This window comes from Rhinatrema bivittatum, chromosome 1 (genome assembly GCF_901001135.1).
Source record: "Rhinatrema bivittatum chromosome 1, aRhiBiv1.1, whole genome shotgun sequence".
Taxonomy (NCBI): Eukaryota; Metazoa; Chordata; class Amphibia; order Gymnophiona; family Rhinatrematidae; genus Rhinatrema; species Rhinatrema bivittatum.
The window spans coordinates 62656918-62671977 of record NC_042615.1 but is presented as its reverse complement, the minus strand read 5'-3'; the positions used below and the strand labels follow the sequence as shown (position 1 = coordinate 62671977).

At 46.3% G+C, this 15060-nt stretch overlaps 1 protein-coding gene across 2 annotated transcripts in view; it reads left to right on the top strand.

Annotated features, from left to right (window-relative positions):
• PLRG1 (pleiotropic regulator 1) overlaps nucleotides 1-15060 on the top strand; it is a 126850-nt gene that overhangs the window by 60036 nt on the left and 51754 nt on the right. For both annotated transcript variants that reach the window (XM_029611979.1, XM_029611894.1), the window contains exon 7: nucleotides 2315-2416. In XM_029611979.1, coding sequence (XP_029467839.1) covers nucleotides 2315-2416 — 102 coding nt within the window. The remainder of the gene's footprint in view (nucleotides 1-2314; nucleotides 2417-15060) is intronic.

Here is a 15060-nt window from a genome sequence, read left to right as displayed (position 1 = left end):
GGGTTACTTTGCGAATGGTCCCATCTTTTCTTCCAAAGGTAGTTTCCTCCTTTCATTTGAATCAGTTGGGGGAACTCCCGTCTTTTTCCAATCTGGACAGGTCGGATCCTCTCTCAAAGGATTTGAGACAGTTAGATGTTTGCAGGGCTCTGCTGTGCTATCTGGACGTTACCAACGATTTTAGAGTCTCAGACCACCTCTTTGTCCTCTGGAGTGGTCCAAAGTGGGGTAATATGGTGTCTAAGACCACGATAGCCCGGTGGCTGAAAGAGGCGATAAATTCCACGTATTTGCTTCGTGGTCGGCTCTTACCAGTGGGGCTTAGGGCGCATTCCATATGTTCCCAGGGGACTTCCTGGGCGGAGTATCAACAGATTTCGCCGCAAGAAATTTGCAGGGCAGCTACATGGAAATCCTTGCATACTTTTGCGCGGCATTACAGACTAGATATCCAAGATCCGAGGCGAGCAAATTTCGGAGCAGGTGTGTTGAGAGCGGGCCTCTCCGGATCCCATCCCTGTAAGTAAAAGCTCTGGTACATCCCAGGAGTCTGGACTGATCCAGAGTCCCGCCCGCTTGTTGCATAAAGGTAATGGAGAGTCCACTACTTTTGCATTTGTTTATTTCTGATCTACAGATCAATCAGGTTTATCCTTTTTAATGGATCTGGTTAACATTTGGGGTCAGTGATCCATTTTAAGTTTACAATTCCTGTATATAGTTTTTTTGGTTTGAACAATTCTGCTTTGACATTGCGTAATACTGGCAGACTGTGGGTGGCACCCTGGTATATAAGGCAGAGTCTGTCGAATCGTTCTCTGTCTCCATCTGCTGGAGGGGAGGCAAAACCCCAGGAGTCTGGACTGATCCATGGTACTACAGGAGCGAAAATTAAGTAAGAACCAATTTTCCTTTACATTGGCAACCTTCCAGTCTTCAGGTACCATAGAAGATATTACTCATAATGAACAAATGTCTAATAGTTCCATAATTTCATTTCTCAGTTCTTTCAACACTCTGGGATGTATATCATCTGGTCCAGATGATTTGCTACTCTTTAGTTTGTCAATTTGCCTTAGTACATCTTCCAAGTTCACTGAGATTTGTTTCAGTTCCTCTGAATAATCACCTTTGAATATCATTTCTGGCATGGCTACAGTTGTGCTCATACGCCTGGCAAAATTAGTAAGGTGTAGCATTTTAAGAAAACATGAATGATCAGACAAAACATGTCTGTTATTTGTAATGTGTTTTCAAATTAAACTATTTTATGCATCACAGACTAGCACAATCATTAAACAAACTCTAGCAGTAAAGGAAATAATAAAATGGTCCTGTTCAAAAGTTTATATACTCTTAGATCTTAATATCGTGTGTTGTCCCCTTTTGCATCAATGATGGCTTGCAGTCTTTTGTGATAGTTGTGAATGAGGTTATTTATTTTCTCATGTGGTAAAGCTGCCCATTCCTCTTGGCAAAAAGCCTCCAGATTCTGTAAATTCTTTGACTGTCTAGCATGAACTGCATGTTTGACTTCTCCCCAAAGTGGCTCAATGATGTTGAGGTCAGGAGACTATGATGGCCACTCCAGAACTTTCACTTTCTTCTGATGCAGCCACTGAAGGGTCAACTTCTAACATTTCTCATTTTCATGTTAATGGATAAGCCATTTGTACTTTTGATGATTGTCCTTCCTTGTTCTGGAGACTAATTATTTTGATGCATCTTCAAGTATACATTACTACTACTAATTAATTCTATAGCACTACTAGATGTTTGCCTTGCTGTACAGATACACATAGGAGACAGTCCCTTCTCAGAGGAGCTTACAGAGTAGTCAGTATACACAGACATGGCAGACTTCAAGAAATGTATTTATTATAAAAAGCATGGTTAAAATCTATAAGGAAATGATTAAGGAGAGGCAAGGTTTAAGATTATGTAGCATCCACAATGGGATGGGTTTCTTAGCAGGATGTGAATATGGCCAGACAGTGAGCATGATGCCCCATCTCAGAATGGCTGTTTGGTTGCTTTTGATAGTTGTGTTTTGTAGTTAATGACATCTAATAAGCATTTTAAAATCTGATAGAATTGTACCTATGAAATTAAAGGAAAAATACATTCTATGTATGGATTGATTTCCATGGAGTTTCAAAATTGTGCTTTCATTTTACTAGATTTTATATCTATCTATTTGGAACTGTTACATGTTCTCTTAAAATACATCTATTGATATTTCAGATGTACCTGTAATAAGTAATTGCCAAATCTTTAAAATACTGCACATGATACACATTTGTTTTATTTCTAGGTTGCCATGGAAGCGGGAGGTACCAAGAATTCAGCTTTGATGGCAAAAAAAGCTCCAACCATGCCCAGGCCTCAGTGGCACCCTCCATGGAAGCTATACAGAGTAAGTCTGCATGATGGACAGGGAAAAGAGGAACATAAAGTAGTGTGTGGCTCGGCAAAGCTGCATTTTCCTGTGAACTTTATCACTTATGTAGCCAGCAATGATGAGGAGTGAAACCCAGAACTTTAGTAAACAGGAAACAATAGTCTGATGTGAAACAGCTCCCCAGGCATGTGGGAAATCTGTCCATAGACCTGCAGAGCTGACACCGGCTCTTCTTTGCTCTCTGGTCGGCAGCTTATAAAGAAGCTGCTGAGAGGAGCAGGAGCTAGTGTAGAAGCTTGGGGAAAAAATATAAAATTTGTTACCCTTTCTGGGTACTTCCTGGGCCCCTCCTTGGCCTTCTTTTTTAAAGGGCATGGCATCCTTACGTAGAAGAGAGACACTTTTACAGCTGACTAGTTTTTGGATTCGCCCTTCATGCTGGAGTTAGAACACAATACACAGTACAGAAGAGTATAAAGTACCATATTTTACCTTCTGAACCTATAGCATGGCAGTAATGTTGCTATGTCTCCCAGCTAGGGGGCAGCAGTTTGAATCTTGCTTGATACTGGCTTTGTAAAGATAAGGAAAAAGTCAATACCAGTTGGTGGAATTTAAACATGTTTGAGACAAATATAGAGGATAGTGTTAGGCAGTGGTTCTCAACCTTTTTTCTGTTGGGACATACCTGATGGATAGTTCTCACATGTGTGACACACTGAACACGCACCTCCCTTCCCTGACCAGTCTTTGTTACACATATTCTATCTTTCACACACACACAAGCACCTTCCCCGCTCGCATACACACCGCACACACAACCATAAACACCCTCCCCGTCTCAAATACACACCACACACAGACACCCTCCCCATCTCAAATACACACCACACACACACACAGACACCCTCCCCATCTCAAATACACACCACACACACACAGACACCCTCCCCATCTCAAATACACACCACACACACACAGACACCCTCCCCGTCTCACATATTCACATATACACCACACACAGACACCCTCCCCATCTCACACGCACACACACCCTCCCCATCTCTCACACATGCACCCTCCCCATCTCTCACACACATCACTCACACACACACGTACCCTCCCCATCTCACACACACACACCACTCACACACACACGAACCCTCCCCATCTCACACACACGTACCCTCCCCATCTCACACACACATCACTCACACAGACACACACACACGTACCCCCCATCTCACACACACCACACACGTACCCTCCCCATCTCACACACACCACACACACACACGTACCCTCCCCATCTCTCTCTCTCACACACACACACACACGTACCCTCCCCATCTCTCTCTCTCACACACACACACACACGTACCCTCCCCATCTCTCACACACACACACACGTACCCTCCCCATCTCTCTCACACACACCACACGCACACATGTACCCTCCCCATCTCTCTCACACACACACACACACACCCTCCCCATCTCTCACACACACAACTCACACGCACATATGTACCCTCTCCATCTCTCACACACGCACACATGTACCCTCTCCATCTCACACACACACCACACACACACACGTACCCTCCCCATCTCACACACACACACATGTACCCTCCCCATCTCTCACACACACACACACGTACCCTCCCCATCTCACACACACACACACACGTACCCTCCCCATCTCACACACACACACACGTACCCTTCCCATCTCTCACACACACCACTCACGCACACACGTACCCTCCCCATCTCACACAGACATCACACACACACACACGTACCCTCCCCATCTCTCACACACACACCACTCACACACACCACTCTCACACACACACACACACACACGTACCTTCCCCATCTCACACATACACACATGTACCCTCCCCATCTCTCACACACACCACTCACACACACACACGTACCCTCCCCATCTCACACACACACCCACACACACGTACCCTCCCCATCTCACACACACCACTCACACACACACACACCACTCACACACACACGTACCCTCCCTATCTCACACACACACCACTCACACACACACACACGAACCCTCCCCATCTCACACACACACCACTCACACACACACACACACGAACCCTCCCCATCTCACACATACACATCACGCACACACACACGAACCCTCCCCATCTCACATACACACCGCGCACCCTCCCCGTCGCACACACAAACACGCACCCTGCCCGTCTCTCATGCACACCACGCACACACACATGCGCACCCTGCCCATCTCTCATACACACCACGCACATACATACACTCACAAGCACCACATACACACCACACCTTTCTGACCAGTCTCAGTCACACGATGCTGTGTCTCTCTCTCTCTCTCTCTCTGTCTCACACACACACACAATGAAGTCAGGCTCACCTATTCCTCAGTGAAACCATAAGGGGAAGATTGTCCCGTTTTTATGAGGAGTGAGTCAAGATCACCTCGGACCAGTGGGTTCTGGAGGTTTTAAGAGACTGTTATGCCTTAGAATTTTCATGCCCGGTCAGGGAGGCCTTCCTGGAGTTCCACTGCTCGTCACAAAGAAATGGGATGCAGTAGAGGGGGGACTCTACAAAGGTTGCTATCCTTAGAAGTCATAGTTTCGATCCCGCTGAGCGAATAAGGTCAGGGGAAGTACTCCATTTATTTTGTGGTGCCTAAGAAGGGAGGTTACTTTCCCATCCTGGATTTGCAAAAGGTAAACATAACCTTCCAGGCGCCGCGTTTCCGGATGGAAACGTTACACACAGTGATAGTAGCGGTTCGCAGAGGAGAGTTTCTAGTGTCCTTGGACCTGACGGAAGCATACCTTCAAATTCGCATTCGAAAGGAGCAACAGAGGTTTCTGCGGTTCCAGGTGCTGGGCCTGCCCTTCTAGTTCTGATCTCTTCCTTTCGGTTTGGCAATGGGTCCCTGCATCTTCACAAAGGTGATGGTGTTAGTGGCGGCAGCCATGAGGTGAGAGGGAACTCTGGTTCATCCATATCTGGATGATTGGCTCATTCGAGCAAAGTCAGAGGAGTGCAATTGGCCCGTGCAGTGTGTGATGGACACCCTGAGATCTCTGGGTTGGGTGATCAACGTAGCAAAGAATAACCTGGTTCCATCCCAGTCGTTGAAGTGTCTGGGAGCCCGCTTCAACACCCAGAAAGGCAGAGTGTTTCTGACAGCAGACAAGATGTCAAAGTTGCAGGCACAGGTGATGCATCTGAGCCTTTCAGCTCCAAAGGTCTGGGATTAATTATAAGTGTTGGGGGTCCATGGCCTCGAAGTCCGATTTGGTTCCCTGAGCCTTTGCCCACATGCGTCTGTTGCAAAAGGCGCTTTTGTCCAGGTGGAATACGTTCTCAGAGGGGTATCATCTTCCGTTACCACTTCTAGGAGAATCCAGGTCCCATCTTTCGTGGTGGCTCTCGAGGCATAACTTAGAAAAGGGAGTGGATCTGGAGGCCCCAGACTGGGTCATGGTAACCACAGACACCAGCCTCAAGGACTGGGGGGTGTACCTGGGTCGTTCTACCTAGGGGCTTTGGTCTGCAGCGGAGGCATCCTGGTCAGTCAATTGTCTAGAGACCAGGGTGGTGGGCAGGGCTCTGGAGGTGTTCCTGCCCCTGATTGAGGGTCGGATGGTTTGAGTGTTTTCCGACAATGCGATGACTGTGGCATATATCAACCACCAAGGAGGGACGAAGTTATGCTGTTGCTCAAGAGACTCGGCTATTGTTTGTGTGGGCAGAATGTCGTCATGAGGGGATTACGGCATCATACGTTGTGGGAGTGGACAACTTGCAGGTGGATTTCCTCAACAGGCAGCAGCTAGATCCCAGGGAGTGGGAACTGTCCCTGGAAGCCTGGAATCACATCTGCACCAGGTGGGGCGTTCCTCAGTTGGACCTGATGGCGACACGAGACAACTCAAAGATGACAAGATTTTTCAGTCACAAGTCGGCTTAGTAGGGCTGGATGCTCTGGTGCCCATGGCCAACCGGGATTCTTCTGTATGTGTTTCCTCCTTGGCCACTCACTGGTTGCGTTTTGTGGCGCATAGAGATGCACCAAGGGACAGTGGTGCTGGTAGCGCCGAAGTGGCCGCGACGTCCGTGATTCACAGATCTGGCGATAGACGGACCTCTTTGGTTGGTTCACCTGACAGGATTGCTGCATCAAGGACCCATGTTTTCAGATTGGGAGGATCGTTTTGTCTTGCGGCTTGGCTTTTGAGAGGCGGCGGTTGCACCTGAAGGGATATTCGGAACCAGTAATTTCCACTCTGCTCCAAGCTCAGAGACCTTCTACGGCTTATGGTGTTTGAGTCTTGGTGTGTTCAATAGCGGCTGGATCTCTGTAAGTGGGAGTCCCTCACATTTTGTCCTTTTTACAATAGGGCTTGTCCAAGGGCCTAGCCTATAGTTCGCTCTGGGTCCAGGTTTCTGCCTTGGGCTGCCTTAGGGGCAAATTGCAGGGCAGGTTGTTCGCCTCTCATCCCGATGTAGTTTGCTTCCTGAAGGGGGTTTAGCATTTGCGGCCTGCAGTTTGGAAAGTGTGTCCAGAGTGGAACTTCAATTTAGTTTTATGGGTTCAGCCTTTGTGACATGCTTCTTTGAAGAACCTGATGTTGAAGACCGTCTGGTTGCCATATGTTCAGCCAGATGGATTTCCAAGCTTCAGGCACTGTCTTGTTGGGATCCCTTTTTGCCTTATTGCAGATGACAGGGTGACGATGCGTACGGTGCTCTCTTTTTTTGTCGAAGGTTCTGTCTTCGTTCCATGTGAATCAGACAATTGAGCTGCCGGCTTTTCTAGAGTGGTCTAGAGAGTCTCTGCAGGACAGAGATCTTCAGGATGTGCGTCGCCCTTTGTTGCAGTATTTGAAGGTTCCTAATGGTTTTTGACGGTCAGATCATCTTTGTGTTATTTGGTAGAGTGAAGAAAGGAGAGAGAGTCTCTAAGATTATGATTTCTAGATGGCTAAAGGAGGCCATTTGCTCTGCCTATATTTGTAATGATCGCGAAATTCCAACGGGCCTCAAAGCGCATTTGACTAGAGCGCAGGCAGCCTCTTGGTCGGAGTGTCAGTTGGTGTTTCCCCAAGAGATTTATAGGGCTGCTGTGTGGTCCTCAATTCATACTTTCACCAAACATTACTGGTTGGACGTTCGTGCGCAGGAGGAGGTGAGCTTCAGTGAAAGTGTGTTGAGAATGGGTCTTTCAGTTCCCGCCCGGTGTAGGGGTGCTTGGGTACATCCCACTTGTCTGGACTGATCTGAGTATGAACAGGAAAGGAAAATTGGTTCTTACCTGCTAATTTTCATTCCTGTAATACCACAGATCATCCACCCCTAAATTCAAAAAGAAACTCAAAACATGGCTTTTTCTTCAAGCCTACCCGTCTACCAATTCGTCCTCATAATTGCTAACAGATTCCATATGCATTTGTGTCTGATTATTTTTTGTAAATACCCGTAAATTTATGTATATTTTAATTTCTGTACACTAGTTTTCCCCTTTATTTGATTTGTCTACTGTTTCCTGCTCCCATTTTTTAATCTCAGTTACTGTTCCCATGTTTATTAATTTCCTGTTTTCCCATGTTCTAATTTCAGTTACTGTTCCATGTAAAGGCCTTTTTGCCTATCAGTTCTAAGTTAACTGTAAACCGATACGATGTGCAAACGGTTATCGGTATATAAAAAATGTTAAATAAAAAAATAAAGATCAGTCCAGAGACTGCCCCATGTACTGCTGAAAGACTGATTTTTCCTGCTGTTTTTGAGCACATTATGTCAGACATTTTTTCACTCTGTTCAAAGACTGAGGTTTGTTTTTTTTGTCAGTATGTTGCCTTTTGGGCTCTGTGAGACTCCAATTCAGGGGTTTTTTTTTTGTTCCAACCCTTTTTTTTTTTTTGTCTGGTTCACCCTAGAAAGGGGAATTGGTATCTACTCTCTGACTTGGGTACAGGTCAGTACTGAGGGACTGCAGGTGGCACTCTCGGTTATATAGCAGTGCCTCAGAGATTTGTTCTCTGCCTCCATCTTCAGGTAGGGATGCAAAACCCACTTGTCTGGACTTATCTGTGGTATTACTGGAACAAGAATTAGCAGGTAAGAACCAATTTTCCTTTACACACTTAAAATTGGGTTTTATTTGTGTAAATGCACTTTACCCTGTCAGTGGGCCGTTTATTCTGTTAAAGAGATTCATTTGCTGAAGTCTTGTAATAGAATGTTTTACTGTTATAGATCCCTGTGATAATGTGCGAGCAGTCCTTGGCTTATGGAGGGGGCCGGTGGACAGAGCAGACTGGACTCTGGATCTTTTCTTCACAGGACAATTTTATTATTTACAGCATATCAGAAAACAGGCAGAAAAAGTTCTACTTCCTTCAGCAGCTTTAAATCAAAAGTTACAGCAATCACAGATAAGAGCCTTCTCTGTCGCCAGGCCTCCTCCTTGGACCTGAGCTTTTATTTCCTTCCCCAGGGAAATGTCTTGTGCCTTGGCTGTCCCTCTTTGATGTCTCTTAAGGAGGACCGAGCTAGATAGTTGGAGCTGGATCTTTAAGGCGTTCTGAGGGGTTCTCCTATATTACCCCTTCACATACTTTCTCCCTCAGCTCAATCTTCCTAGATTGAGTGCCTGCCCCTACCCAGGGGTACCTTCTGGGGAAGGAAATCATCATTCCATTGTCCTTTCCCGCTCTGATCTGGGGCTGTCCATTTCTTTTTTTAATGGAGGGTAGAGTCATGGTGTAGATCCTTAAGCAAGAGAGTAACTTCCCTTGTACATGCCTCTGGCCAAACTTAAGGGAACCAATTTCAAGTGGGGCTTGTTTAACTTTTCCAGGATTAACCTCCCCCACCCTTTCTGGGGGACCACTTAACGGTTCCTGAGATACCTGCAGTTCCTCCTTTTTCTCAATAACTTGTCTATTTTGGCCTTTGGGGACCTGGATACCCAGCCTTCCCTTGACAGCACTCCCATCAGGATTTGTGTGTTTTGGAATCCTTCACTTAAAATTTGGGCTCCCCCAAGGGAAAATCTATAGCAAGGACTCTTCAGAGTTTGTGGACCCATAGAGTCTTAAAGTTTGGGAAATTGCATCCCAGGTCAACAGGATGTTGAGAGCTGCTGGAGTATTCCCACTTCAAAGTTAGTATGCCCAGCCAGGTGTTTTCAGTGAGATTTGTGTGATAGGTCTCCATGAATGCAAGCTAAAGTCATTGGAGGTTCATAATCAGTATGGACTCACTCAATCTATACAGATGGGTTTTTTTTCACTCCCAGAATTGACTAGATCCTGCGTAGGGATCCCATCTAACTCAATTCAGACCACAAAAGTGGTAGGTTCAGGGGGAGGTGTATCAACAAAATTACAACCATGGAATGTCATTAGGTTGACACCCATAGCTGCTTCTTCTTCAGTCCTGGTACCTTTCTTGGTGAAGTGGACTCTCTCCCAACAAGGAAAGCATGCCTGTGGGCCTAAGTTCCTTCTCTGGGCTCTGCAGTGAAAGTCTTGCTTTCCAATTGCAGACTCCACAATCTAGCAGTATCCATCTCTCTTGTACTCTGGTGCACTCTTGCATTGATTGGGCTTGATAAAAGGCATATACCACTTCTAGGGTGGATTCAAGGGAAAGCTTTGAATGCTGGCATTCCCACTGCTGCATAGATGGGTGAAAGCCTTCTAAAAGTTGCTCCAGTAGAATTTAGTTGGTCACCTCCATGCAAGCTTCAGGCTGAAGCCACTTCTATCCTATATTCTTCAGTCAGTAGAAGAGGTTCCATGGACTTTAACTGGACTAGAGGGCTCTCCACCGGAACCATTGTCGATACACTTCTGGAGTACACTCTGTATGTTCAAGGATAGCTGCTTTAACCTCTGCATAAGTGGCCCTGACTCTTGGATTAGCAGCCCGGAACGCTGCCTGTCAGAAAATTGCCAGATAGGTGTTCCATGTAGACTGGCCATTCTGCTAGCTAGGCAGTTCATTCAAAGTTCAGTAGGAAATGGTCTCTCTAGGTCTTCACCTAGGCCCATCTTAAGTATCATAGGAGTAAGAGGGTGTACCTGGCTGTGACTGCTTGCAAGGTTTCTGCAATTTGTATCAAAGAAACCTATTGCTTGTTCAATTCTCTTGCAAAGCTTGCTGCTTGGCACACTGGGTCTGTACAACAGTTTGTAGCTGCTGCTACCCCTCTGTGAGAGCCTGGAATAAACATTCCATACTGGTTTGGTACGTGCTCTGATATAGCTAAGGCTTTTCAGTTCCTAGGGGACCACTGTCCTGTTGAAGAATACAGCCAAAAAAAAAAAATCTGCTTTTCTTTTTTCTGGGAAAGTGCGGGGGGTGGGGGGGGGGGGGGGGTGAGGGGTGAAAATCCAAAACCTAGCCTGTCCAACTCAGACTCCTTCTATGTCCTTCGCTATCTAGGCAGGGCAAGCTCTATTAACACACCGTATGTAATTTCTAGGCTGCCACTGCATCCAGGCACCCAAAAATGGTTTTCTTTTTAGCATGTGTCTGCTCTGTGCTTGCGCTTAGAGCAGAAATCCCACCATTGCCATCATGTATGATACTGTGCGAGCGGTCTTTGGTTTATGGAGGGGGCCGGAGGACTTTGATCCTTTTCTTCACAGGACAATTTATTTATAGTATAACAGAAAATAGTCTGAAAAAGATCTGCTTACCTCATTTATTTTGTTTAGATTTAAATCAAAAGTTATGGCAATCACAGATAGCGTAGGAACTGCCTTCTCCTCTTCCCCGTAGCCGCCTTATTCCTGAGCTTTTATTCCTCTCCTTAAGGAAATGCTTTGAACACTCTGTGTCTTGGCTTCTCCTCATGGATGTCCCTTAAGGTGAACTGAGCTAGATAGCTGGAGTCAGTCCTTTAAGATGTTTGTGTATGCAAATCTAGCTCATGCATATTTGTTATGGATGTCCTGAAAACCTGATTGGCTAGGTGTGTCTAAGGACTGGGTTGAAAACCCCTATTTTAGAATATCAGCTTTCCTAGCATGTAGACAGATAGACCCAGGCCAGTGGGTTCATGCTCCCCTGCCAGCAGATGGAGACGGAGCAAGCTGACATCACAGTATATTATCACCTTGCAGTGACCCCAGCCTGCCAGTATTCTCCGTCTCCAGCAGATGGTGGACATGCATCTCCCTATGGGAATTGCTTCAAGCTTTTTGAAAGGAGAAATTTGAAATTCAGGAAAAGAAGACGCCGCTCTCCTGCAGTGATACCTAAAGGTCCTTCCCCCAGTTGAGAATTCCTGAAGCAATTTCTGTGGTCCCTCAGAGGTGTGCCTTGGTCCAGTAGCTGGGTTTCAAGTTCAGCTGAAAGGTAACGGGTGAAAGAGGCTGAGCATGGCGGTGACTGCAGATACCCTCTCCCTCCGCAGCTGGAGACCTTCTCTGTACTCAGCCAAAAGTGCTGAGCTCAGGTAAGGTTTAAAAAAAAAAGTGAGTAAGTTTTACCTGAATCAGAAACAGAGAGGTTTCAGAAGTTCCTCCTCTCTTCGTTCTCGGTGCGCCGTACCGACATTCGTTCCCACTCCCATTGTGGTTGGGGAACTGGGCAACCTGGTGGGTTTAGTGTCCCCGGTGGGCTAGGCCCTGCACTTAGGCTTTTCTTGCACGCCATATGATAGACTGCAGCAGCAATTTTCGCAAGCCCTTGTGCATGTTCTGCTGCCCTCTATAGGCGTCGGTGTGCGCAGTGTGTCGGCACTGCGCATGCATTGTGCACTCGTTTTTTGTGTGTACTTTTTACACGCACAGATATTTTTAGGCGCTTAACTTGGTGCATAGGTTGTGCATGAACCTTGCCGTGCTTTTTTTTCTAGGTGCTTATTTTTTGGGCACATTTCATTTTTGAGTGCGAGCTGTTCTGATGCATGTGATAGCGCCGGTAAGCAAGAAGCCCAAGCATCTTCCTATTTGTGTTGCCTGTCATATTAGTGCTTCTCAGCTGACCTGGCTTCTAACCTGTATTGGCACTGCTCAGATGACAGTTATCTTCCTTGGATTTTGCTAAGCCTGACTCTTCCCAATCTGATGATGGGTTGGTCACGGCCTTGACTGGGGGAATGCCAGATCTTGGTTATCCCTTGGCTGGCTTCTTTGCTGGTGAGGGCAGTTCTTTGGGACCAGCTCCAGTTCTTTCTGGGCTTGGTCTGGACCTGGCTGCTTTTTCTTGGGTGGAATTTTTCCGAGGCTTACAAACCTTTCTTTAGGCACAGTCCTCCGTTTTCCCCATTTCTGTCCAGTCAGACCCTCAGCCAGTGGCTCCTCCCTCTTCCAGTCCTATTCTTAAGCGCCGGGGCTCGCCTCGGCTCCCTGCAGGTATTTCCGCCAGGAATCTGGATGGCACTGATGATGTGGTTGATCCTGATTCTCTAGAACAGTGGTTCTCAACCTTTTTCCCATCGTGACACACCTGACAGATCACACTCACATGTGAGACACACTGCTCATTACAATATACGGCGGAAATACAAAAATAAAGGTACAGTAGTATTTTTATTGTTAAGAATAACACAAGGAAAAGATACATATTCTGTCTGAACAGAAATTGCATAAATGGTTAACATCCCACACCAAAACAGCACCAATTTCCAGCACTTAACAGTAACCACCTTATCTAAGAAAAGGCAACACTGAGAATAATACACCAGGCCTTAAGGCACCAATACATCTCCTATTAGGAAAACGGAACAAGCCAGGCTGCTATAGATCCCTACACAGAAACTACACGCCAGCAGAAAACCTCACTTGAATCACATGTGCTGACCCTCACCTAACAAAGAATAAAGAGATCAAAACGCATAACTAGAAGCATGCAGAAAAAACTGAATTGGAAACTGCAACAAGCCAGAGCTCTGTATGCAGTGTAATAAAGGAAAAAAGAAACATCACCCATCCTTATAAAATACCGTATTTTCCGGAGTATAAGACGAGTTTTTAACCCCTGAAAATCTTCTCAAAAGTCGGGGGTCGTCTTATAGGGCGAATAATTACTTTATTTTTCACTCCATAAGACGCACTTTTTCCCCCCAAAAGTGGGGGGGAAAAATGTCTGCGTCTTATGGAGCGAATATAAAAAAAATAAAAATCTAACAAAACCCCCCCACCCTCCTGACCCCCCCAAGACCTGCCAAAAGTCCCTGGTGGTCCAGAGGGGGTCCAGGAGCGATCTCCTGGACTTGGGCTGTCGGCTGCCAGCAATCAAAATGGCGCCGACGGCCCTTTGCCCTTACTATGTCACTGGGGTCGACCAATGGCAGCGGTAGCCCCTGTGACATAGTAAGGGCAAAGGGCCGTCAGCGCTATTTTGATTACTGGCAGCCGATGGCCCTTTGCCCTTACTATGTCACAGGAGCTACCGCTGCCATTGGTCGACCCCAGTGACATAGTAAGGGCAAAGGGCCGTCGGCGCCATTTTGATTGCTGGCAGCCGACGGCCCACGTCCAGGAGATCGCTCCCGGACCCCCGCTGGACCACCAGGGACTTTTGGCAGGTCTTGGAGGGGTCAGGAGGGTGGGGGGTTGTAGAAAACTAATTTGGCAGGTCTTGGGGGGATCAGGAGGGTGGGGGAAGCTGAGGGATTAGTTTTAAAGGGTCGGGGTGGGTTTTTTGTTTATCGGCTCGGGCGCAGCCAATAAAAAAAAACCCGATCGGGCCGGACGAAAAAAAACCCACGATGTGAATCTGAACCGGAATCAGAACCGATTCCGGTTCCGATTCACATCTCTATTACCGGTACCTCCTTCTCTGCCTCTCAGATCTCGCACATGCGCTCTGCGCTGCTTCACTGCAGTCCTCAGGAGCGAGATCTGAGAGGCAGAGAAGGAGGTACCGGTAATAGGATACAAGGGTGGGCCAGAGGGATGCGTTACCGCTCTGATAGTCTTGGAGACAGGGAGGGCTGGGCAAGCAGGGAGAGCTGACCAATCCAAGCAGGATTTGTATACAACAACCAGCCAATCGCCGGTAAGGTACATCGCTTGCCATGATTGGCTGGTTGTATACTGGGTACCTCATACATTATGGTTATGTAGTGACACAGAAGGGTAGTCTTATACGGCGAGTATATCCCAAACTCTATATTTTAACTGGAAAAGTTGGGGGTCGTCTTATATGCCTGGTCGTCTTATACGCCGGAAAATACGGTAAATCGAGAAATATAAAATCAGTAGTAGTAAAACCATACTAACAAAAAAAACCAGATTATTTCAAAACAGCAAATGAATGAAATATCCAATAATTAAAAACTCATATAAAAAATTTCTAGATACCAGTAAAATATTTCAAAATAGCAGACACAAAGACCCAGTAATGAAAATAATGATACAAAAAATGTTTTGCTCTGCATACCTGGGAACGTTGGATATCCAGGTGCCCTGAGATTGTTTTGAATTATCAGGAGGTGAGGTTTGCTTGGAACGTTCTCCTCTTTCTCTCTGCCTCACACTGGCTCACAATCGCTCATATATACACATGCTTTTTCTCTCACTTATAAAAGCTCTTAATTACACATTTACACACATGCTGTCTATCTTTTCAGGCTTACACAAACAGGCTTTCAATCA